Genomic DNA, 25488 nt, shown 5'->3' on the forward strand with positions numbered 1-25488 from the left:
ATGTTGTGACAGCCTTAGTCTCTTTATAAACCGTAATTAATTGGTGTTTTCTGTTTTATAAAAAATCTAAAATTGCTTTCATATCTCGCTCTTCCTCTAAAATCACTTTCCCCTTCCTCGCTGGCAATTGAATAATGTTAACCAAGTATAAAGCTGTTTATGCTCCATTAAGGTGTGAAACAATCTATTTTCACAACTAAGGCCTAGTTCACACGTACACATGTATTTCTATAAACAGAGGAATCGGAAGCCTGATATCTGAGGTCAAACAAAGGAGATAGCGGTACGCATTCCAACATCATACGCCAAATATCAGTTTCTAAAAATCTTCACCCTGGAGTTTTCAAAAAAGTTTGGTTTCAGTGACCGTGTACTGCGTTTGCGTGTGGACGAACGGCCAAACCGCAGAGAAAACCGGTGAAATACCTGCGGTTTTGAAAATACCTGTGTTCGTGTGGACAGGGCCTATGTCCGTCAATGAGAAATTAGCGGCAAACAGGGTAATTTACAGCTGTTTGCGATACTGGCTCCATGTTAACAATAAAATGAAATTTCAAATACAAATGAGTCCTTGTTTTGAGCAACAATAATGTTTGATGATGTTGGTCTTTCAGTACAGCTGAAGGGTTTGCTGGCTCAGACGTCTCAACAGGCTGGGAGACTTTCTTGCAGGCTCTTGGCTACTTCTTGAAAATGTTTTTTGGCTCCGCTGCTTTGGGCACACTCACCGGTCTTATCTCTGCTATTGTATCCTTCTATTTTGCTTAAAAGCGGCTTTACAGAATTATTGTCATTGAAGGATTAGCAGAGGATTGTCACTTTTATATTATTTTTGTCCAATAAAGAGAGTGAAATAATGTCAAAAGGAATGTTTTGAAATTAAGAACTAATTTGCAAAAACAGATAACTCCACCCCTAATCAAAACAACCCAGCTGTGGTTTGATTGATCTATTTTTATCAAAGAGATTTAAAAATGTGCTTTGAAACTGCCTCAGTTAATGGCGTCATAAACCTATAACCAATCACATCAACTAATTTAACCCCTGTGGATCTGCATTTATATGCAAATATGATGCATAGATTCAGGCTAAAATAATCACTGCACTGCCTTTGTCCGCTCTCAGTTTAACTTTCAGTTTTAGCAGCTTTTGAACGGCCAAGTATGGTCGGGGCTAATATACTTGAAGAAGCTGAGCTGTAGTTACATTCAAGCTATTTTAAGACAAGCATTAATTTTTTAATTATGTATATCGATGGTCAAAGATTAGTTTTAAGGGATACAATTATCGAACACAGAGGGACTTTAAAACACTCAGTATTGTGTTGTTTAAACCAGATTCAAGATCCTCAAGATCTTTTTTGTTATTTTGACCAGTTTGGTTTGTTTAAGTTAAAAATATTTCATTAGTTCACCGAATAAAACAAAAGTAATTTTTTTAAATATCATGTATTTATTAAAAATAAGTTCAGAAATACTTTTATAATAATAATTTATATTAGTGGTCTATTACTTTTTTGCAGCATTATATGTGTGTGTATAAATGTTATTTCTTTTAACATGCCAATTTTTGTACATCTTGTGAGCTTAGTTTTCTGAACAAGTGTGTAGGTGCTGAAATACTTTGACCTGAGGAAGACTCCATCACTGGAGTTTGGGATGATGATTATATTTGCCTACCTGCCGTACGGCCTCGCTGAGGGCATTAAACTCTCTGGTGAGTCTGAAGCACTTCACTCAGCTCCTGGAAGCTTGTCAATCATTTTCAGTATGTTAAAGAATCGATCCGCTGCACTTCTAGCATGTGTCCTTTGTGCCGATTGCTCATTTACACAACTTCAATGCTACTTGAAGAAAAGGGGTGCCATATCTAGAGTCTACAGCATCATAACTGTGTGTGACCCTAGCATTGTGTCGCTGACCTTTGCTGGGGAACCACTTAAAAAGTTTATTTGTGTATGAATGTTTTCATTTTTTTATTTGCTTTCTCTGTTTGTTTGTAGGTATCATGGCCATTCTGTTCTCCGGTATCGTCATGTCTCATTACACTCATCATAATTTGTCTCCAGTCACCCAGATCCTCATGCAACAGACGCTTCGGACTGTAGCCTTCATGTGCGGTCAGTGCCTTACCTGACATAACAAACCTACCACCAGTGTGCATAAGTAGTAAATGAAAATCTTCTTCTTTCTTCTCTTCGACCTCCACAGAAACGTGTGTGTTTGCCTTCCTGGGTCTGTCCATCTTCAGTTTCCCTCATAAGTTTGAGCTGTCTTTTGTCGTCTGGTGTATAGTAAGTATAATATATGTTCTTTTGTGACACCTGTGGATCACGATTTGTTTGATTTGTTGAGAAATAAAGCTGGACGTTTGTTGTAAAAAAATATTCCCAAAGTGGTTATATGTGGTATGATGGGAGGGTAGTGGGATCTATAGAATAATGGAAGAAGAAGACAGGTTATGATTAGTGAGTTAGGGCTGTTATTGAAAAAGTGAGAAAAGACATATTACACAAATGTATCATACTACTTACAAAACGTATTTTTTAAGTGTTATAGAGTGAAAAAAAGAAATGTGCTTTTGTTTCTGTCATAAAGTAGAACCCCTCTATTTCAAATGCATATAAAATGCCAGAATTTTGTCTCTAGCTGTTGCATTCATTTTAAATTCAAGTGACATACAATCTCAAAACATTAGCTTTTACATGGAAATTGTGTTTATTAAATCTAAAATACATAGATACTGCTGTACTTTTAATTTGAAGGAGCTGTTCATTGACTGCGTAGCGACATCTGACACTGTAAACACTGAATTAAAACAGATGTGCTAATGCAGGAGGAGTTTAGCTCCAGCCCAAATCAAACACACCTGATCAGAAATATGAGTTTCAGCTGTAAACATTGCACATGAATGCCCTCTGATGTCTCTTTTCCCACTGGGAAGTTGGGAAAATCATTTTGATACCAAGATGGGCGGGCCTTTAACATTTAACGTGGCTGATGGGAGAATGATTTCTGCTATGCAATATTCTTTTTTTATGCAATCGCTTCATTGCCTAGTGTTGTCGTTACACTATCATTTGAAGCATTTTGTATGTTTTCACACAGATAAAATAGCATGTATTTCAACAAATTTTCAGAATAATCAGCATGCTGAAACTATACAGTAATGTTAAAAACTATTACCATATAACATTTTCCCAAGACGCACGTAAGCATGAATCTGACGTTTTTTCTTTCCAACCACAAAGTACATGAACATAACCAACTCAGAATCATGAGTTCAGAAGTAGGAATTATCTAATTTCCCAGGGCCCGTGAAGGCAACATTAGACGCGGCTACACGAGACTTTCACTATGCGAAATCTCTTCCCCAGCATGTATGGGTGTAGTAACCATAGGCATGTTGTACAAAATTGGATTGTGTAATATTAGCATTTCCTCCAGCTGAAACGGCCAAGTCACAGCATATCCATCTACTACTGGTCACGCATCATCACATGATAGGAATTCGCAGTTCACCAAACTTGAACTTTGGAATGCAGCAAATGCAAAATTTTTCAGCCGAAGCTTGCGTTTTCGGTATGCAACATTCACATGCGTATAAATGGAAGTCAATGGAGCAAAATGTCCAGTGTGACAGCGCCTTTACTAAGGTGAATCTGCCACCTGCACTTGCTTTTAAGATTCTAGGTATTACCAACTGACTGGACGCCTTTAAAGTTAATGCGATGCTTTATAGGTAACCAGTGCAGTGTTGACAGAACCGGGCTAATATGCTCATACTTTTTTGTTCATGTAAATCTTGAGCTGCCACGTTTTGAACTAGCAGGAGTTTATGTGAACCACATAGTAGTGTGTTACAATAATCTAGTCTTGATGTCATAAATGCATGAATTAACTTCTCTGAATCTGATAGTGACAGCCTATGATGTAGTCTAGATATATTTTTGCGACATTACAGTATAGTAATGAACTTGAATATTTTTAAATATTGCACTACGGCAACGTCATACATGCTATTAATTTGTCATTTAAAAATGTTTTTATACAGTTTGAAATCACAGTTTGTATGGGTTTCTCATGAAGTGTATTCCTGTCACAGGTCCTGATACTTGTTGGTCGGGCTGTGAATATCTTCCCCCTCTCCTTCCTCCTCAACTTCTTCAGAGATCACAAAATCAACCCCAAAATGATGTTCGTAATGTGGTTCAGTGGTAAGAAGGTCTAATACATGACTTGAAGTTTTTGTTTTGTGTTTGGTTGGCACCTGTTCGAATCCTGGCTTGGGGTCCTTTCCCATCTCCTGTACCACCTCTCTATACTGTTCTGTCTTGGAAAAGAACAACAACAAAAAAGCCAAAAAATGGGCATGTGATTGCACTGATTTTTGTAATTATCATTTTTAATAACCATATAAAGACAGTCCTTACGTGACATAAACCATTTCCATAATTTTTTTCTCTTTCCCCTCTCTCACTTCCCTCTCTCCTTTCTCTTTTTAATGATCTGTTTAGTCTGTTCAGCCAGTCGAAACAACTTCTGTAGGTAAACATACAGTAGGTAGTAAACCAGAATGCCTACTACCACCGCATAGAGTGGGCGGCAATTAAAAAAACATTTACATGTGGAACTAGTTCGCAAAATTTCAGCCAGGAGGTGCGAAGGGAGAGTTTGTGAAATTCATTGTGATAAATGTATTATTACATGACAGGAGGCATATAACATGCTTTCCTGTAGCTCAGTGGTAAGAGCATGGCATTAACAACGCCAAGGTCGTGGGTTGGATCCCAAGGGATTGCACATACTTAGAAACAAATGTAGGCCTATAGGATAATGCAATGTAAGTCGATTTGGATAAAAGCGTCTGCCAAATGGCTAAATGTAAGTGTAAAAGCGATATAGGCAGAGAATGAGCCAAATGCAGGACTTAATATAATCATTCAATCATTAAAAACGTGTAATGATCACAGAGGTTCATATAAGGATATTTTTTCAGCCAGTCTAAAGCGACTGCATATGCCTAATAATTATTAGAACACACTCTTATAGTAAAGAAAATAACCATGAACTTTTCTGTTCTGTCCTTATACAAGCAAACTGTCAAATACAGCCCTAGTCGAGGGTAAATCTGGTGATAAACAGCTAAACCAGAAATGAATGATAAATCGCAACAACAGTAGTCTACACCTATGTCTTTCAGCCAATATGTGAAAGCGAATGTGACAAAATATCACTATTATTATAATTATTAATGAACGCGGAGAGGAGAAAGTAAACTACACAAGACGAAAATGTAAGATACTTTATTACTCATGAGCAAGGACACAGCCACTTGTGAAGACAATTTTGCCAAAATATACACTTTATAGACCATTCCATCTGTATTAAATTAAAGTGTTACGAAATAGTGTAAATGACCTGCGTTTAAATGACAAGCATTGGAATGTTCTAAACTACAGGCTTTAAAAACAGATTCCACTTCTCAGTTCACAGGGGAGAGGTCAGCTATGAATGTTTGACTTAGAGCTTAGAATGAATGTCTTACTTGCAGGGTGACCAATAAACATAAGACGCTGTGACACTGATAAGAAACTAAACTCCAAACCGAACATCTTCGCCAAAATATGCATTTTATAATCGTAATGCTCCTAATTTACAGTACTTAACGCATTCAATTATTTTAATATTTAATTTTACATTTAAAACACTGTAACAACCTCTCGTTTAAATGACAAACAATTTTCATATCTTCTTTATCAATACAGCACTTTATAAAGTAATTAAGGTAAAAATCCCTGTTTACATGTCAATCTATTTTTAAATGTGCAACTTCTCAAAAGACACCTTTTGAGTTTCCGTTGAAGGGTAATTTCAGCAGGAGGTGGGGGTCGTGTGAGCAATAACAAAGAGCTGAATATCTCTGCTAAAGTGCAGGCTTCAGATGTCTTTTAATGTGCAGGCTACCCTGGCAAAATCACACTTAAACAACATATTTCCTGTCAGGGTCTGTCACGACCTGGGGGTGTGACAGAGGAATAAAGAACCCAATTGCAGGCAGCGATTAAGGGGTTAACGAAAAGTATTTAATAATACACAAAACATAGACCCACGATGGGGAGACAAGAAAACAAAACACTTCTCAAGAGGGGGCAAAAATAGACGATGACTAAAAGAAAACTTACGACAAACACGATAGGGTAGGCTAGGACAAGACAGTTAAAGGCAAACGTATGATAAGGGAAACAAGCAAGGTACTTCGCAAAACAAACAAGGTAGTATGCATACGAACAAGGAAACTAGTACAATGAACGAGCACAGGACAATAGACATGAGAGCATTAAGTAGGGAGACTAACAAGGTAAAGGTGTGGGTAATGAGACACAGGCGGGAAGCTAATGAGGAAACGATAGGGGTGGGGTATATTCCAGCCAATGAGATTCAATCTTTTCGAGACTGTTGTGTGGTCAGCAAGATCCATTTATCAAAAAAGATTTAATTAGATTTCTAGTTTATATTTAAGTTGAATGTTGAAGTAGCATTTTTGAGTATCTAATGTTTTTGCAACACAGTCTTCAGGACACGCAGACACTTAGCGATTTATTGCAGATTATTCTTCTTGCTTATAGTCCCAACACAATGTGAAAATTAAGCAGCCTACATTGTAGAGGCATATTGTCTTTTTTGCTTTCGGCATTGAAAATGGTTCCAAACAAAGGCAGTGTTGTGTCTCTGCAGCAATACAGCTTTGTTTTATTACTGAATTAATTTGATTCACTTAACCATTCATGAAAAACTGTTACTTTGTTCCTGTATGAATTAATACGTGGTTATTGTAAGGCGGGACATTGTCAGCCCACGTTCTGAGCTGGCGACCAGTCACTGCAGACTGAGTAGTGGAAGCTTAAGATATTGTAAGGGATTGACACACGCTCTTAAGCGGGTAACTAATCAGACTGGGTCAGCTTGACCAATCAGAGCTTTCCGAAAGGCTAGGATTGATAAAGACCAGAACTGAACCAAACGTTTGGAAGGTATACTGAAGACAGATGCTCCAATAATGTTTAATATGTGTGTTTCCAATTACCATACATGAGACCCTATTTAAGTACCCTCAAAAACAAAATCAAGACCTCGTAAAGTGGCATAAGCCGAACTCTTTAAGCGGTTGACATGGAAAAATAAGTCTATAAAAGTACAAGACGTCAGCTACCCCTATTGTCTGTATGTATCCCTCTAATCAATTATTTAAACATTTTTGGTCAGGTTTGCGAGGTGCAATCCCATACGCCCTGAGCCTTCATCTTGGTCTGGAGCCTGTAGAGAAACGTCAGCTCATTGGCACCACCACCATAGTTATAGTTCTATTCACCATTCTGCTGCTAGGAGGCGGCACCATGCCCCTTATTCGCATCATGGACATTGAGGAGAGCCAGTCACGGCGCAAGAACAAGAAGGACGTTAACCTGAGCAAAACTGAGAAAATGGTTTGAAAATCTGCATTTTTCTCAATTTCATTGAAAACGCATACGTTATGCATAATCTTAAACTAAAGTGTATTGTCGCTGTATTTATATCATTTGGTTCGTGTGGTACAATAACAGTAGAGCATTCCAGTGCTATTCTCGTCCAATTTTAGCACTTTTGGAAACCCTCCCATCTATTAAGATTTATGGACTGAAACAGACACTTGTATAATCATGGCCAAAAGTCACAGAGCCTATTTGTGCAATACTGACATTTCATGCCTTCCTAGTTTCTATTAAACTGTCAAAATATTAGATCTATTGTATACATGTATAGCCCCTGATAACCTTGTCGTAGAGGTACTGTTAGTTAAGCATCTCAATCGCTCTCGTTTCTTGCAGGGTAACACCATTGAGTCTGAGCATTTGTCTGAGCTCACTGAGGAAGAGTATGAGGCTCAGATTTTTCAAAGGCAAGACCTAAAAGGCTTTCTGTGGCTGGATGCCAAATATTTGAACCCTTTCTTTACCCGTAGACTCACACAGGAGGTAAGACTGCCATTCAGAACAGATCAGTCTCTTGTGATTATGAACACTTAAAAATCGTACCAATTTTAAATTTATTTTAAGGACCTGCTGCACGGGCGGATACAGATGAAGACTCTTACTAATAAATGGTATGAAGAGGTCCGTCAGGCTCCGTCAGGCTCTGAGGATGAGGAAGATGAAGAACTGCTCTGAGACTTTTAAAAGGGTGGAGAACTTACATAAGCGGTTCTTTCATGATGTGGATATGAGTATATGGATGTGCCACATAGTCGTGCAGTCCATGTAGCAGGGATAGAATGAGGTGAAGGGATAACTGTGAGGATGTTTTAGGTCATGACATTGATGCAGGTTGGAAGAATATATAAGAGTAAAAGCAAAAAATAAACAGCAATATTTCATACCTTTTTGAAATCTTTATTTATAACAATGTAATGTCTGTGTATTTTTTTGTGCACTACAGGGGAAAAGACATCAATGAATGTTTATGTTATTGACATTGATTTAACAAACCTAATTATTATATTTGTGAAGTATTTATTTTTTATTATGTGCTTTACTATACTGTACTTTTTACTGGGATGAGTTGTGATTTTGAACAATGTATATATGCGTAATAAATACAGATTAAATGCAAAAACTGAGATGGAAAAGTGGTATATAATGAATGTGGAAAGAATATGTACAATAAGAACTGCGTGCAATGTTTGATTGTTAAAAAGAGTGACCTGACCATGCTTATGAAAGTACACAGGGTATGCATTAGTCTCAGCCTCTAAGGTCTAACGTCACGCCAAAGAAAGCGGCCTTAAGTATTCAATTCAATTTTATTTATACAGGTATAGCACTTTTCACAATGTGCATTGTTCCACAGCAGCTTTACAAGGGAAAATAGAAACCGAAAAACACAAAAATGGTAAAACACAGTACATGGTGTTTATATAACAATAATAATTATACATTTTATTTATAATGCACTTTTCTAAAACCCAAAGCGCTGCAGAAAATAAAACAAGTAAAATACAGAGGTACAAGAGTAAAAATCATTACAGTACAACACAGTAAAATACTAATCATAACAGTCTATATATGTACTGCAGGCATTTTATAGATTTAGCAGATAAACCAACAAAAGTGCATTATAATAATAAATGCATGAATCAGCCTTTCAGCATCAGGTAGAGTTAGGTAGGGCCTAATTTTTGCAATGTTTCTTAAATGATGAAATGCAGATTTTGTGATGCTCTTAATGTGAGTCTAGTGTTAGGTGAGGATCAAAAATCACACAAAGGTTACGAGCACAAGAAGATGGAGATAAAACACAATCATCGATGATCAAATTAAAATGTCTTCCTTTGTGAGTATGTGAGTAGCCGCATGTATGCCAATGAGTCTTAGATTAATTCTTGAATTATGATGCATCCACGTTTTTATTTCCTGCACACATTCCAAGATCATTTTTGAGGTGACAGTAGGATCAGATTTAGAGCCTATGTAAATTTGAGTATCATCATACTGGGGTCATCAGTATCATTGAGAATCATTAGTCCGATACACCAGACCATATTTCCTAATTATTTGCCCCAAAGGAAGCATATTAACACAAAACAGTATGGGACCCAAGACAGATCCCAGAGGAACACCAGAATGGACTTGTCCAGTATCAGATTTGTTGTTTTCCAAGAAAACAAACTGTGAACGATCATTGAAGTAAGATTTGAACCAGTTTAGTACACTACCAGTGACACCAAGCCAGCTTTCCAGCCTATTCAGCAGGATAGACTGGTACACTGTGTCAAAAGCTGCACTCCGATATAACAAGACCAAGATGGTAGAGGCTCCAGAGTCAGTTGATACAAGCAGATCGTTCAAGACACGAACCAAGGCTGTATCTGTACTGTGTCCCTTTCTAAACCCAGACTGAAAAGCCTCGAAAAGCTCATTGGATGACAAGTGTGAGTGGAGTTGTGACACAACAACACGTTCTAAAACCTTGGAAAGAAATGGGAAATTTGAGAGAGGCCTGTAGTTTGATAGGTCTGACTTATCACATCCAGGCTTTTTTAGGACTGATGTAATGTCTAAAACCTTTAGAGCTTTTGGAACAATACCAGTTGTAAGAGAGGTGTTCACAATGCTGCAAATGAGCGGACTAATTGAAGAGAGACACCCCTTAAGAACAGATGTTGGGATAGGGTCAAGGGTACTTTGCAGATTTAGGAAAATTAACTGGATAGGTCTCAGGAATTACAGAGCAAGGTAGTAGACTGATAGATTTGTAAATGCTTAGATTTTTTTCTGTAAAAAACATAAGAAACTTGTTACACTCCTGCACAGAAGAACAGATTGATGGCTTAATTGATGCAAGAATTTTGTTGATCGGCTTAAAAATCTTGTTTGGATTTGCAGCACCATCTCTGATGACAGGCGATTAGTACTCTGTTCTTGCTGTTTTAAGTGCTCAATGAGTAACAAATCATTGAATACACCCAATAAAACTGACTTAGTAGTATGTTCTGCCCTTAAACCGGACACATTTTGCCATTAAAGCATTGTAGCAAGGTAGGCGGGACGAGAGCCGGGATGCGAGGCCAGTGCGTGAGTGTTAACGAGGCTGTACGCGCATCGGACCATCAGTGAGAAAGGACCAGGCCTGGACTTTATGTTGTGTGTGTCTATTTACGTTTGATTTTATTAATTAAAAGTTATTTTATGTTCGCCGGTTCCCATCTCCTTCCTTCCTTCCTTTTATTGAACCATGTTACAGTTGTGCCGAAACACGGGAGGAAGGAGAGATATGCTGTCAGAGTGTCCTCGCCGCCGAGTGGCCTCGCGGTGCCGGAGAGTCCGAAGCGGCGGTTCTAGAGCAGAGGAGACCTCGCCGCGACAAGACAGGACTAATACTAACTACACTTAAACAAGAGTAAAATAAACTTTAAACATTAACTACAAAACTACACTACACATGACTAACTAAACTGACACAACAGGGCATTGTATCTTTCCAAGTTACTTAAATGCTTTCTCTGGAAAGAAAGGGGGTTAAAACATCATATCTTCACAGCAATATATCTCAATTTCATAAATGAAGTCAAGTCAAGTCAGCTTTATTTATATAGCGCTTTTTACAATTTTCATTGTTACAAAGCAGCTGTACAAGAAAAAATGACTATAAGTAAAACATAAAAGGTTATGGAATTCAAAACACAGGTCAAATATCAGACACACAATAAATTCCTATATGCAGTGTTAATTAAATAAGACTACCAAATTCTAGCAGCCCCCCCCCCCCCGGCCAGGCAAAACAGTGCAAAACAGTATGCAAACGGTGGCGAGGAACCCAAAACTCCATTGGAGGAGAAAAAAACCCTTGGAGGGAAACCAGGCCTAACCAGGGGATTCCAGTTCCCCTCTGGCAAAAACTGCAGCCTCTGCACAAGCTCAACAGTGCTTGCACAACAAGGCAAAAATAAAAAAAAATAGATTTAAAATTATCATTAATAATCTAATAGTGGCTGAAGTTTTGTAGGGACGTCAGCACTTCCTTCGTCCAGCATTTGTCAGGTCTAGGAATGGATTGCACCCTGCCCGCTCCGCTCTTGTAACCTTGGAACAATGAGACAAGACTGGCTGAGAGTAGAGTACTGTTCTGCACTCTTTGATGCAACAAATGCATCAGTTGTTATTGGAAGTGTCCCTGGTTCCGGTTGATCTAACTAGTGCAGCCTAGATCTTTGAAATACATATATTATGATAATGTAGTGTATGCAAGATTAAAAAGATGCGTCTTTAGTCTAGATTTAAACTGACAGAGTGTGTCCGCCTCCCGGACATTGCAGGGAAGACTGTTCCAAAGTTTAGGCGCTAGATAAGAGAAGGATCTGCCGCCTGCACTTGATTTTGAAATTCTAGGTATCACCAACTGACCTGACGCCTGAGAGCGTAGTGCACGTGATGGACTATAATACGTAAGAAGTTCTCTCAAGTATTGAGGAGCTAAACCATGCAAGGCTTTATAGGTAATAAGCAAGATTTTAAAATTTATGCGATGCTTTATAGGTAACCAGTGCAAGGTTGACAGAACCGGGCTAATATGCTCATACTTTTTTTGTACGTGTAAGAACTCGAGCTGCCGCGAAGTGCACATTTCATGTGTTTTTGCATGTACCAAGAGGGCTGAATAACTAGCTAGCCTGCATCAATCGCAGACAGGGTACTGTTCAAGTAGCTACCAATCATACCTTGCATGTAAACCTAGTCAAATAGAAGAAATGTCAAAAAAATGTATCAGCCTAAATGCATTTTCATCATTTTACATTGAATTTCTTTAGACACACTACACATTCTATGAATGAGATTGACAAGTAAATGGCATTTTTAAGGGATTTGCTACTAGTCTGCAGTTTCCTAGCTCAACTTTGCATAATGCAACCGATGTCAACGTTTATTATTAACACAACGTATGAGCGTATTATATCCAGTTTGCGTAAAACGACATATTAGCCTTTAGTTAATTTCAAAGTCAAACTGAAAATTGTCAATGTCTGACGCTTCTTCCATTATTGTTGGTTGGCTATAAACGGGACAGCGAAAATTCACAAATGAATGCGTGCCAAACGGAGATATTGATGGAGGAGAAGGCAAGTTGGGACAAGTAGCAGGCAGGCAGCAGCAGCGTCCAAACGGCACGAAACACAATGTGTTCTGATTGGTCACGCATGCTTTTCGCGGGAAGGAACTACAGGTTTTAGGAAAGCCGTGGAGTAAAAAGTAAGGTTTTCCTCTTCGAAATGTAGCTGAATCAAAGTATAAAGTCTTACAAAACAATGATACTCGTGTAAAGTACAGATATGTTAAAAAGTGACTTAAGTATGGTAACAAATTACTTGTACTTCTTTACTGTCCATCACTGCAAATGATGTGATACTTGATCCTACAAAACCAGCCACCTCACCTAACAGACCTTATGGTAAGACATCCCAACCGGGAACTAACTGTTTCATTCGAGCAATGATATTACTTATTTCGGTAGAAGAAACTAAATCAAACACCCAAAAAGCGTTAGTGTCGTCACCCTTTAAAGAGTCAACTTGGTGCTTACCATAAAGCTCACCTATCCCTGCTCTACTGATTTTAGTTTCATCTGAGAAAACCTTCTCACAGCACTCTATTTGAAAGAGATATAGAGACCACAGTTGGGTTTAAAAACTTATTGATGATTTAAAACAGGATTTTTGGAGAGTTTGAGAGTTGTGATATGAAAAATAGGCTCCTTAGCATCCTTTACAGCTTTTTGATATCTAAAAAGAGTCACGTAAAATCTGAATAGAGATCAGTAGTTTATTTTTCTTCCAAGCAGGTCCAGCCTTCCTACACTGCTGTCTCAATGCGCGAGTATGTTCATTGAACCAAAGCTAATGATTAGCCTTCCGATGCTTACATGGGGCAACCGGGTCCAATGCTTCAGAGCAAACAGAATTTTAGACTGTAAGTAACACATCTGGATCAACTGTTTGGGGTGCAGAATCTAACTATTAAACATCAGAAGAGGTTGCAAAGATGTCACCAAACTCCTAGGGTGTTTAATAAGTAATTGCTCGAGAACAAACCTAAGAAGTCTGATTTGCCCAATTTTTATAACATTTGCACGGAAAATAACAGATATGTGATCAGAAATGCAAAAGTCAACAACATCAATATCACAATTGGAAAAATCTAAGGAAAAAACACGGACCAAGAGGAGTCCTTTCTCATGAGTAGGACCTGTCATGTTGGATAAAATTAAGCAAGATGACGTAATTAAGAACTCGCTGTCAGCAGTTTTTGCTCCTTATCTTCACAAAGAATATGTGGAGGCATTTTCCATCACATTTCTATATTCATCACAGCGCCGAATAACTTAACTATAGCAAGTCACTCACACCTACGGTATTTGAGATCATCGTTTCTGCTGTGTATTTTGCTAATTCAAAATTATTCAAAAAATCAGACTAATAAAACAATCATGTAAATAAGAGCAAAGATGTGTTCTCATGTCATGTAAACATGTTAATGCAATTAAGTCCTTAATCTGATTATTGGAAATAATCACATTATTGGTGCACATTTAAACATAGTTTAAACATAATATATTTTTGAATGCGTCCATGATACTTTCCATGAAAGTTTGATGCTTCTATATTGTAGATTATTTTCCCACACGTTTCTTCTATATACTGGATATCTTAAGTAAGCATACCTTAAGTTTAAAAGGCGTAAATTGGCAAAAATGTTCTAAGAATTAAACGACACTTACATAATTAGCTTTTAAACTTACTTAAAGCCTCAAACTTAACTCCTTCTGACTTAAATCTACTTCAAACTTTCTGGTAAGGCTTTCTCAAGCCAACATAAAATACATTTTTTATGGTATGTGTGATTTGATTAGTTTCACAGCATGGTTTTGACCATTGTTCACTATGTAGTGCACTTATGATTGAAAACATTCTGTATATTTGTGAATGATTTAGAAAATCACCCTCCACAGATATGACTGTGATGTTTGATACTCTCTGGCACAATTGCCACTGTATGACTAGCAGGGTTGTGAACTCGAGTTGCAAACTTGAACTTCCTAGCATACACAGTACGTCCTGAAGACGTCTCCAGTTAGTCTTTATTTGGTCAGCGTGATGTTACAACTGTTACCCCCTCGAAGGGGAGAGTAACAAAAAAAGAGGAGGGGAGAAAGAGGCAGTAGCCACTCGCCAAGTCACGGGTGGAATACCAGGCGGCATTGGTAAATCATAAATCATAATACATTTCCCAAATCACTAATTAAATATAAAAAAGCTACGATTAGCTTAACACTATTTTTGTGGATTCACTCTCTCGAAACTGCCATATTGATTTACTACATGTTTAAAAAGCATTAAAGGAATTCCTGACATTTCGTAGCTTGTTGCGTGAGAAAATAAATGGTTTTATCTATCATGTAGATGTAATGTGGGTTTCGGGGCATTTTTGTCAGACGGGTAGGGTCAGTACGAAATTAATTTTGTGCTGCTGTTAGATGTCTGGTTTTCTTTTAATTACTGCGGGTGCGGGTTTATCAAACAGATAAGTGCAGGACTCACTGCACACTGGTGCTGCTACTTTAAAAAGGCCAGGGAGTTGTGTGATTGGGCCAGCCGATGTCACATACAAAAAAAGAGCCAATGGGCTGCTGATTAAGCGCCGGTCTATCTGTTTTTTTGTAATGTACAGCACAAATCGATCTAGTAAAAAAATTGTATTTGAGTTGTATCGGCCCAAAAAGTACATCAGCCCACCGGGAAAATGCCCGGTATGCCCGATTACCAATCCAGCCCTGGCCTTAAGTAGACTGCGAAGTGGACTTAATAGGGTATTGCGCCATTTTAAGTGAGATTCCAATCGGAAGGGAGCGAACATGTTCAATTTGAAGGGAGTGAACATGTTCACTTTAAAGGGCACTGCGAACGGTGTAGGGAATAAGGTAGCCTAACATCGATACATCAATTCACCAAAAGTGGAGAGGAAAAATCACACAAAAGTCAATGCACCCACATCATGAGTCAGAAAAACAACTGAGTTTGGTATGTGTTTGTACATAGCGAAAGTTCATTTCATTATTTTAAATGATCTTTATTTAATACTATGACTTTTCACATAAATCTGTTATTAAACTTTTTGTAGCATTGTTATCACATTCGGGATGATATGAATGTATTCACTGTTTATAATTGTATTTATATTTCATTTTGCAATTAAAATAGTTTACATATACTTGTGAGTATTCATTTTATTATTATACAAACTAATGTTAAAGTTGTAACAGGCAGCCATAATGTTTTTATTTATTTCGGGTTTACCATATGGGAGAATAAAAGATGACACATCTTCACATATATAGTTGACCGAATTAACATGTATTTTCATATCGCAAGACCTAAAATATATTAGCAGTCAAAGCTGCAGCAGTCAAATAAATACATTGCATTGCAATACTAATATCATTCTTGTAACCCCGCCGTTGCCTTTTTTGAGTGACGTTGCGGGGAATTCCAAATGAGCAATTATTGTCAGTGAAGTCCACCTCAAAGGTCATTCCGTGCTCGGGGAGAACGGAGCAGTGAACACTGCGTAGGAACCCTATGAATTGGAACACAGCTTCAGGGTGCATTGTTCGTGGAGGGTAATACTTCCGGTGGCGCTGCACTTCCGCATTGGTCAGGAGTGAGCCGTTGGACGGAAGGTGAGACGCATCAATTTGAGTGTTAAATTAAAGGTTCCAACATACTCGCAACGTTATTCAGTAGCTAAGACGGTTCATGTGATAGATGAGGATATTTACGCTGTAACGCGCGAGGAATTGCACACAGTTTACGGACGTCAATTGCCTCTCGCGATACATTGATGTCATACGACGACCGTTCTGCGCAGCGACGAATTAAGTCGCATATTGTCTGAAGATTTGTTACGAGCCGCAGTCAGCATCTCGTATACTTAAATACACGTGTCCTGCCTTAACACTTCGTTTAAGTGTCTTTCTACTGTGCGTCAGTGGGTGAATGGTGAGGTGGGATGCCCTTGGAGGTGACATGGCCCTTTCCACAATGCCCCCGCCTGGGCTGGAGGATATCCAGCCGATTGATCACGGGGATGGTGGGCTCTTACAGTTACCTATGGACAAGTAAGTCTGGTTATTTTTCTACCTAACTAATCTGCCTTACCTAATGCATTATCCTCTCTACAGAGTGATGTTTGGCTTATTAATCAACACTGGCATTTACTTGGGTAATAAAAAAATTGTGTAACTGTCATAGTTTTTATCAACTTAAAGAATACTTTCACTTGGAGGTTGGCATTTTGTATTGATATGCCTGACATCAAAAGGTTGCAACCCAAACCTGTTATCTAACCCTGCAGCGAGGTGAACATGTTTTAAGTAGGGCTGTGTATAGGTCTTTGTCAGACACATGGGTTTATTGTGTGTGACATCACCGACTGCATTGAGCCGTGATCCGAATGTATACGGAGAGATAATGTAAAGACCAATTAAACCATCACATCGGAGAAACAGAAGCAAACCAAGTACATATGGTGCTGAAATAAAAAAAACAAAGATGTCAGGAACCTTAACTTATATAATTTGTCTTTCATTAACAACATGGATCCATACTACCTGGCCGTAAAATAGCCCAGGCATTGCCAACCTCATTTTTGGAAATTACTATATTCTTGATAATGTAAAATTCATTATATGTACTGTATTTGTCGACCATTGGTTTGCACACAAGTGTAAGCTATATACACTATGTGAGTCTCTTACCTTACCAATAAACCTTACTCAGTTTGTTCAACATTTTCTACCAAAAACTCTTTTATGAAAATATCATTATGCAAACTTTATTATTAAAGCTAAGCAACACTGTGTTAAAATCTGTTTTAAAATGCATAACAGAATGCCTTATCACATGCTGTCCGTAATCTTTCTTCCAAGAGCGAAACCTAAAACATCTTTCTTAGTGGTGAAGCTTTCTACTGTTTCTATCATGTGTCTTATAGTATTACAACATATTACACAACAAGAACATACCATTTTATCTCGGAAATTGGGGAAGAAAATAGAAAATCGGCATTGATATCTTACGAAATAGCCGATACTCATAATGCACTTCGATTCTCAAGAGTATGAGATCCCTATAAGCCAGTGTCTCTCAAAGTGAAAATAACTGGTAACAAGCACAAATGCAAGTGCATAAACATGCAGTCTTGGCATTAACGGTCAGTGTACTTCAGCTGATTCTAATCAAGCAGTCTTGTCATGTTGTGTCATTGGAAATTATGAGTGAACTAGTGTACATCAAATGTCTACTTAAAATCAGAGTGTTTGATTGGTAAAAAAGAGGAGGGAATGTAGCGAATGAAGTAGTTCACTTAGGAGTCGGACCACACTCCATAATGGCGGACACCAGATATAGTGCACTATATAGGAGATGTGTTTTCATGTGAGTGGTTTCAGACAGCTTGGGTCAGTTAAAAGCTGTATCCCTGATAGGGAGGAGAATGCTGGACAAAAGGCGTCAATTAGGGCTGTGCGATATTGAGGAAAAATGCAATAGCATGCTAATTGATGCGATATTTATTTTTCTAAAATCAATTTAAATTGTATTAAAATATATTAAATAAATAACTCCCGGCTCTCGTCCCGCCTACCTCACTACAGATATATATTATGTAAACACAAACTTTTGTTCTGGATGCGTTTAATCGAGATTAATTGTTTGACAGCCCTAATATTAATTTATGATATAAGAGGACTATCACACAACTACAAGAGCGATATTGTATATATACACGATATATGGCGAGTCACAACCAACTTGTTCAGGTGCATACTGCCACCTACTGGAACAGCTGTGAATAGCTCTAAGAGACATTATCAAATGTGTGTGATCTACCTAGTTTCATAAATCCATAGGTTTACCAGTTTCATAAGTCCGTCAGCCTCCAAAAATAATTAAATTGTGCATTACATTCTGTTTTTAATAAGTAATTAATGTATTTCATGTTTTTGTAGTTAATTAAAAATTTTAAGGCATGCTAGTCTTCCTAGATGGAGATCCATTTCATGTCATTGACAGGAAACAAAATTACTGTAAAATGTATTTCTCTGTAGAGTATTTCAACTCTCTAATGGTGCACAACCGGGACGTTTTGTTGAAGCTGGTGGACGAGCGTCCCAGGGGTACACCTCTCATCACCGTGTCCAACCACCAGTCCTGTATGGATGACCCGCACATCTGGGGTAAGTGGATGTAATAAAGTTCCATAAAAGGGGGGCACCGAGACTGTACCTACCCCCCCTGGGGAGCCAGTCTCGGAGTCGGCAACGCCTGGGGGTATGCACCGGCGAGTCGAGAGAAAGGAGACGGGAGCCACAGGGACGAGAGAGGGGAGACATGGAAAAGAAAACAAAAATTAGTCCGGTTCCCCGACACACTGTCGTTCGGTCCTCAGCCAGCCGAGAAGCTCTTCCTCGTGGTGCCATGTGATGGTACTGGACGCTCTGTGGACGGCTCGATCCTCCTCCGCCCCCTGGCGGCCGGCGATGGCCCTCCAGCTGAGGGCAGCTGGTCCCCTGTTCCCTGCTCCTCCCCATCATGGCGGCTTGCAGCAGGCTCGGCCCACGGCGAACGGTCCTGGGCTCCCTCCTGGACGGCAGCCACCCCACCTCGACCCAGGAGCACTGCAGCGAGGTCCTTGTCCCATCCCACTTCTCGATCCAGCACCACCGCCTCGGGCAGCCACTCGCGGCCTTCCCCCGTCCGCGCTGCCCGAACTCCTCAGCACCGCGATCACCCCTCGGCAGAAAGGGCTCTTTGACAGCATGTCCCTCCTTTCTCCCGGGTTTCGGCACCAATGCAATAAGATCCATAGAAGGGAAGGAAGGAGGCGGGAACCGCCGGACATTTAAACCATAAAACTTTAATTAAACAAACAATAAACACGGAAGTAAAGACCGGCAGCCACCTCACGGTCAACTGCCGGCCATTAAACATAAACACAAACTTAACACAATGTCTGGGCCTGGTCCTCTCTCGTCAACAGTCCTGCCGGTCGTCCTTTTAAGCTCCCGATCTCCTCCGTGAGAGATGCGGGACCGGTGCGCGTACAGCTGATTGCACTTATCACTCACGCCACCGGCCCGCCTCACGGCTCTCGTCCTGCCTTCCTCACCACAGTGGACTTCAAGAGATCCATGGCTTCACGTAATAATGAATGCTTACAAGTCGTTTATGGATTCAAGTGATGCTGGTATTTTTGTGCTATGACCTCAGGAGTCCTGAAGCTCCGGCAGCTCTGGGCCTTTAACAGAATGAGATGGTGAGTAGATAGTGAATTTGGAGGTCAAAGCATGAATCTCTGTCTGTTGGACTTCATGTCCTTTTCTCTGGCTGTGTTTAGGACTCCTGCCGCCTCTGATATCTGTTTTACCAAGGAGATTTACTCCAGCTTCTTCAGCAGAGGCAAATGTGTGCCTGTTGTTAGAGGTAAGATCATGCCAAACCACACTTTTTCCTGCCTGTGTGCGCAAATGGGGGACATTACATTGGTTCAAATGCTATATTATGAATTGCAGATGAGTTCCAGTGTTTAGAATGTATTCATACAGTTTTGGTCCCCTACAGATAAATACTGGAAAAAGTGTAAAACAAGGAGGTAAAAGAAAATGGATGTGCACAGCTCAAATAGAAGTAAAACAAAATTTGCATTGTCGGTTGTGAGAAACTGTGATGAGTCCTGGGGATCAAATAAGATGAGAGAAAGGCGTCATCTTCAAGTGAGGTTTGAAAGAACTTTGATTAAAGTGTTCAACACAACATTAATGGGCACTGTAACAAACTTGAGCATCTAGCAACTGTAAACTGGGCCGTTTTTCAAGGCTAACGATACAGCAATGCCACATATTGGTTCATATCACGGTTTTTGAGTCAATTTGATCTGTTTGAAGTAGAGCAGGGCTCATGACATGGCACCATCAGTACTTCGAAACAAAAGATTACCTTTTAACTGAATAACAATAATATAACTCTGGAGTTTTCAAAATGAAATTGTAAGCTGAACCCCTGTGACCCAAGTAAATTACTTTAAGAACCTCCTGAGAGATACTCCCCCTAAGGAAGTACATATTTCAATAACAGTAATAGTATTATTTATACATGGTTATTTCAAAAAATTTCTTTGCAACCTAAAAGTCGACACAACTTGAATGTGCACATTCAGCGTCCCTCACAAACCCCCTGCATTTCCCTCGGGAACCACCAGGGGTTCGTGAATATGGTGACCACCTAGCTAAGGGCAGTTTCACATAACACTCTTGTTGCGCACCCTCAAGCTGTACCGGAGTTTGCTTAAAAAGGAACTTCAGGGGTGCAGTTCATGTGATCTCCTGTACGCTTTGCTGCTGATATGAATGGAATCGTACCAAATCACTCAAGTGAACCGCTGTTAATGCCGTATTCTTTTGTAAAAATGTGTGCTAGTGTGTGTGTTTCACTCACTTTTCTGACGAGCGTGACTGGCGTGCTTTGGCAGTTGAAGCAGTCATGGAGCATAAAGATTTAAGCACATTTGGCGCAAAATATAGATATTAAAATATATTGAGGGAAAATATCAGGGTTTCCGCAGGGTCTTAAAAAGTAAAAACTTGTCCTGAATTCCAAAATTTTAGGCCTAAAATCACTGAAGTATTGTGTTCTAGGTCTAACATCATTTTGAACAGGTATTCATTTTTCTACGGCCATGTAATGCTACCTCTAATGCAGAGGTCGCATTAACCGGAAATTCTCTGCCATTGACAGATTTTTTGTACCAGTGACGGAAAAATCTGAAAGCTGTCTGTCATTTTGACGGATTACAATAAGGGCAATTTGTACCCTCCCGTTTTGTCATTTCCCTTCATTAGAGTGTGATCAAAGGCTACTACTCCTGCCATGAACACGATTGCGAAGGGACGTGTGGCGCCTATTCATTAGCTTACATACAATGCCTGGTACGTAGTCTTAAAAATTGCTTAATGTAGATTTTGGTGAGTTTAAAGGTCAATTCTGTTTAAACATCAGTAGTACATTTACATTTATTCATTTGGCTGACGCTTTTATCCAAAGCGACTTACAAGTAGTTTTATACAGTGGCACATTACTGCAGAGCAATCAGGGGTAAGGTGCCTTGCTCAAGGGCACTTCAGTCAAGACCTGCTGGCACTGAGATTAGAACCGGCAACCTTCTGATCACAAGACCAACGCTCTAACCATTAGGCCACAGCTGACCCAGTAGTATTGAAACATGTCCATCCCTACTGCTAATTGTACCGAGTACTAAACCGTTTTAAATTTCTTGCTTTTGTCTCTGTGTTTTAGGAGATGGGGTGTATCAGAAAGGAATGGATTTTCTCCTGGACAGACTGAATCATGGGGATTGGGTGCACATATTTCCAGAGGGTACAGACAGCAGAGCGTTCCTCTTTTAACCCTTAATGTTTCTCAATATGTGGTAAAGTGTTAACAAATTATATAATTTTTTAAGGTCGAGTCAACATGACTGGGGAGTTCATAAGGCTGAAGTGGGGTAAGATTGATGCTTCGTTATTATGAATACTTGGGTCTGTTATAGGTAAAAGATTTCTCAACAGGTTTTTATTTCTCAACAGGAATTGGACGTTTGATAGCCGAGTGCTCTCTTCACCCAATAATTTTACCCATGTGGCATGTAGGCAAGTAATGTAAAGTACACGCAGGCTTTTTAAATCGCATGGAGGAGTTTGCATCTATTCTAAACTCTACAATCATCTATTTGATCAAAATGATGCGCATGGTCTAACAAAAGCAAAAATATTCGAACTCTGTCAAATTAAATTGACTTCCGGTTCAAGTGCACACTGCCGCTGCTCCCTGTATTTTTGTTTGTTTTGTATTTACCGCATTGGATTATATACCTTTTTGGATATCGAGTACCTTTAACACCCTTTCAATAAAGGATTACGTTCTACACGCTCTAAGGGGAGTCTTGGACTTTCCTGGTCTTAGTTTTTTAGTCAGAGAGTGAACACTGCTCACTGTTTTATCTTTCCGGATCGTGCAATCGGCTTGGACATTGTGATTCCTGAACTCTACATCTGTGGATTATTAAAAAAATTTCCCTGGACTTTTTTGGTTACTCAATCCCTTTAAACTTCTTCCCTGTTTTCCGACCGTCGTGAGCCTTCGTTCCCCTTTACCCCCAGTTGATATGCATCGACCCGTGAGTAAGTTTCCACTTCTCTCTCTGGTCGGTCACTTGTTTGCTACGTTTTGGGTTCTTAAAGGTGTGGAGCTTTTCTAACCAGTCTGCTCTCTTGCCTACCCAAGTAGTGTATCTGGGAGATTTATTTTGTGGGTTTTTAGGCTAACGCATTTTTTTAACATGGTTGTTTAATTTAATAGGCCCCTGTGCCTCATTTAATTCTGGTTGCCGATGTGCACAATTGTTTATTCAATGAAATTGTATTTATATAGTGCTTTTTACACTGTTACATACAAAAAAGCTTTACAGGAAGAAAGACAAAACAAACAAACAAGTTAAGATTAAAATACTAGCATTATAATAACAAGCAGTTCATCTTTGCTCTTTTGTTGTTGCTGGAGATTGCCTGAGCTGGGATGATCAGACAAATCCACTTAGGCTCTTGCAGGGGGGTGGCTGTGAGGTCCACAGGCTTTTTTGACACGTGACAATCAGTGGGAGCTGGTGTGATCTGTAGTTACCACGGCATGGATGTCTCGATGGTCAGTCAGACAGTCCGCAGGCACTCACAGGAGGATGACGCGAAGTGGTTAGGGTAGTAGGCCAGAAAAAGAATAACTACTTTAAACCTTTAAACTCAAGATTGTACTGGTAGCGTCATGTGTATGCTTTGCTGAAAAGTTGTAAACTGTGAGAGTGTGTATGACCCTCGAAGAGTTCATTCGTGTTTTTCAGGTATGAATGATGTCCTGCCTAATAAAACTCCATACATCCCTCGAGTTGGACAGGTTAATGATGTCATATCACGTCTTTTTCTTTAATACACTTTTGCACAAGAGTTTTGACTGCATCTTTTTTTCTCTTCTGCAGAGAGTAACCGTCCTTGTGGGAAAACCGTTCTCAGTCAAACACCTGGTAAACACACTGAAAGCAGAAAACCCCAGCCCGGTAAGCTACTCGATTAGAGTCAATTAGATTTTTTTAAACACTCCAATCTAAGTGAAAAAGGACTGTGCTCTTCAGATGGAAATGCAGAAAGCAGTGACAGACTTCATTCAGGAAGAATTCTGTAGTTTGAAAGGCCAAGCCGAGGCTCTTCACCGTAGGACAAGGAAGAGCTGTGCGTGAGACAACAGCAGGCCCACAGCGGATCAAAAACTGCTTGAGGAACCTGTTGTTTCACCATGATTTTAACATGGGTAGAAGGCTGGAGCTGCCGTTATAAAGTATCAGAGAGGAGTGATTATCCTCTTGTGACAGTGAAAAGGCTACTGTAATTTTCTACACAATTTTCTACACAATATGATATGCGTTTTCATGTTAACAGTACACCCAGGACAATAAAAGGAGTTTACTGAAATAAAAGGGAATGATTTCTTTGACCCATGTCTATTTTAAGTATTTCTATTTGTCATGACCAGTGTGTTACAGTTTTTACTGTTTCATTTGCACCAGTAACATTCCAACTTCATGAAGACTAACTGTGTTTCACTTGGTGCAGATTCACCTACCGTATTAAACTTGTAAAGAGGTCTGTGGTCATTGAGTTTCTTTTCTTATGTTTCTTTGAGGAACTCATCCAGGGTTTGTGTGAGCTCCTAGTTGACTTAAACAGTCACGAAGACCCAGATTAAAGGTTGACAACCAAAGATGTGCTTCAAGCTTGTGCTTGTTTGTTGGATCATCATAGTACCCACAGATATAAATCTCTTACTTTTTCTTCCGAGAGTGAAGAAAATGGTTTGAAATGTTCTCAAACCAGAGACTGTTGAGTATCATTCATCATGCTTGAATGAAATCCTGTTGTTTTTCCTTAGATTGTTGAACTGTTGTTTTTTTGCTCCCTTTGTTTTATTTTTAACACAAAGCTGTATGGTGTTGTGTCTGTTCAGTTTTCCGGTTTGGCTCAAATGATTGATGTCATGATTTCATGTGAAACTGCTGAGATCACATCGAGGCCATTAAAAGACATTTATTAACAGTTAATATTTAAAAAAGTTTAGGCATTTTAATACTTTCTTTTACAAAATCCGGGGTTATTTCAAGGAGGCAGCTGTAACATAGTTGTTTGTTTACTGGGTGTTGTTGCTGAGGTGCCATTTTGAAGATATTACGTGCAGCAAACGCCCAATAAGCGTTAAAATCCACATTTTGACATCCACATGCAAACCATCGACCCGTCATAAAATAAGGGAGTCCACACGTTTTAAACTCTTCTAGCAACATGACTCGTGTCACATTCTGTGCATATTTAACATTTTCAAAGAAATTTCAATCCATGAGTGGGTCACCGTGGTTGACTGACCCCTGATGGGATGGCATCTGAAAGGTCAGTTTGTTTCTACTGTATATAGGTGGATTTCATGGGATTATTCTGTTTACCTTTTCCATCGAAACCTTATGTTCCACGCATTCAGGATCCACTCCATTATCATTTTCTGGCCTTGAAGGTTTCAAGTTCTCTTCCAGTGCAAAGAGTGTGGTTCTATTCATCATCACCATGGGTAGCATTGCTGGGCTAAACACAGTAGATGCTGATGGGGTCTCAAACAATGGTCTCAGAACCTTTTCTGTCAGAAAGTCCTTCACAACACCTTTATGGCCCCTTCAGCGTCGCTATTGGAAGTGTGGACTTGTAGTTACACGAACAAAGTTGTATTCACTTCTCAACTCCCATGTTAAAAATATTA

The 25488-nt window shown here is 39.3% G+C and overlaps 2 protein-coding genes across 2 annotated transcripts in view; both read left to right on the top strand.

The window, feature by feature from the left end:
• Positions 1–8655, top strand: part of slc9a8 (solute carrier family 9 member 8) — a 34558-nt gene extending 25903 nt beyond the window's left edge. Inside the window, exons 9-16 of the mRNA XM_079478045.1 lie at positions 615–747; positions 1611–1716; positions 2003–2119; positions 2211–2293; positions 4105–4216; positions 7266–7486; positions 7868–8014; positions 8096–8655. Coding sequence (XP_079334171.1) covers positions 615–747; positions 1611–1716; positions 2003–2119; positions 2211–2293; positions 4105–4216; positions 7266–7486; positions 7868–8014; positions 8096–8206 — 1030 coding nt within the window. The 3' untranslated portion in view covers positions 8207–8655. The remainder of the gene's footprint in view (positions 1–614; positions 748–1610; positions 1717–2002; positions 2120–2210; positions 2294–4104; positions 4217–7265; positions 7487–7867; positions 8015–8095) is intronic.
• A 7481-nt stretch (positions 8656–16136) lies between these two features.
• tafazzin (tafazzin, phospholipid-lysophospholipid transacylase) lies at positions 16137–24788 on the top strand. Its single transcript, XM_079477957.1, has 11 exons — positions 16137–16265; positions 16575–16703; positions 18693–18821; positions 19855–19900; positions 19982–20067; positions 21937–22017; positions 22103–22144; positions 22227–22289; positions 23534–23586; positions 23669–23746; positions 23822–24788. Exons 2-11 carry the CDS (start codon positions 16595–16597, stop codon positions 23924–23926), a joined length of 792 nt encoding a protein of 263 aa, XP_079334083.1. The 5' UTR covers positions 16137–16265; positions 16575–16594; the 3' UTR covers positions 23927–24788.
• Positions 24789–25488: the final 700 nt, after the last annotated feature.

This window comes from Barbatula barbatula, assembly GCF_947034865.1.
Source record: "Barbatula barbatula genome assembly, chromosome: 17".
Lineage (NCBI taxonomy): Eukaryota > Metazoa > Chordata > Actinopteri > Cypriniformes > Nemacheilidae > Barbatula > Barbatula barbatula.

Excerpts from the sequence above, each read along its gene's own strand:
- tafazzin (XM_079477957.1), top strand. The coding sequence starts at position 16,595 with ATGCCCTTGGAGGTGACATGGCCCTTTCCACAATGCCCCCGCCTGGGC. Across the intron at positions 22,290-23,533 it reads TTTACCCATGTGGCATGTAG|GTATGAATGATGTCCTGCCT; the intron begins GCAAGTAATGTA and ends CGTGTTTTTCAG. Across the intron at positions 23,587-23,668 it reads ACATCCCTCGAGTTGGACAG|AGAGTAACCGTCCTTGTGGG; the intron begins GTTAATGATGTC and ends TCTCTTCTGCAG.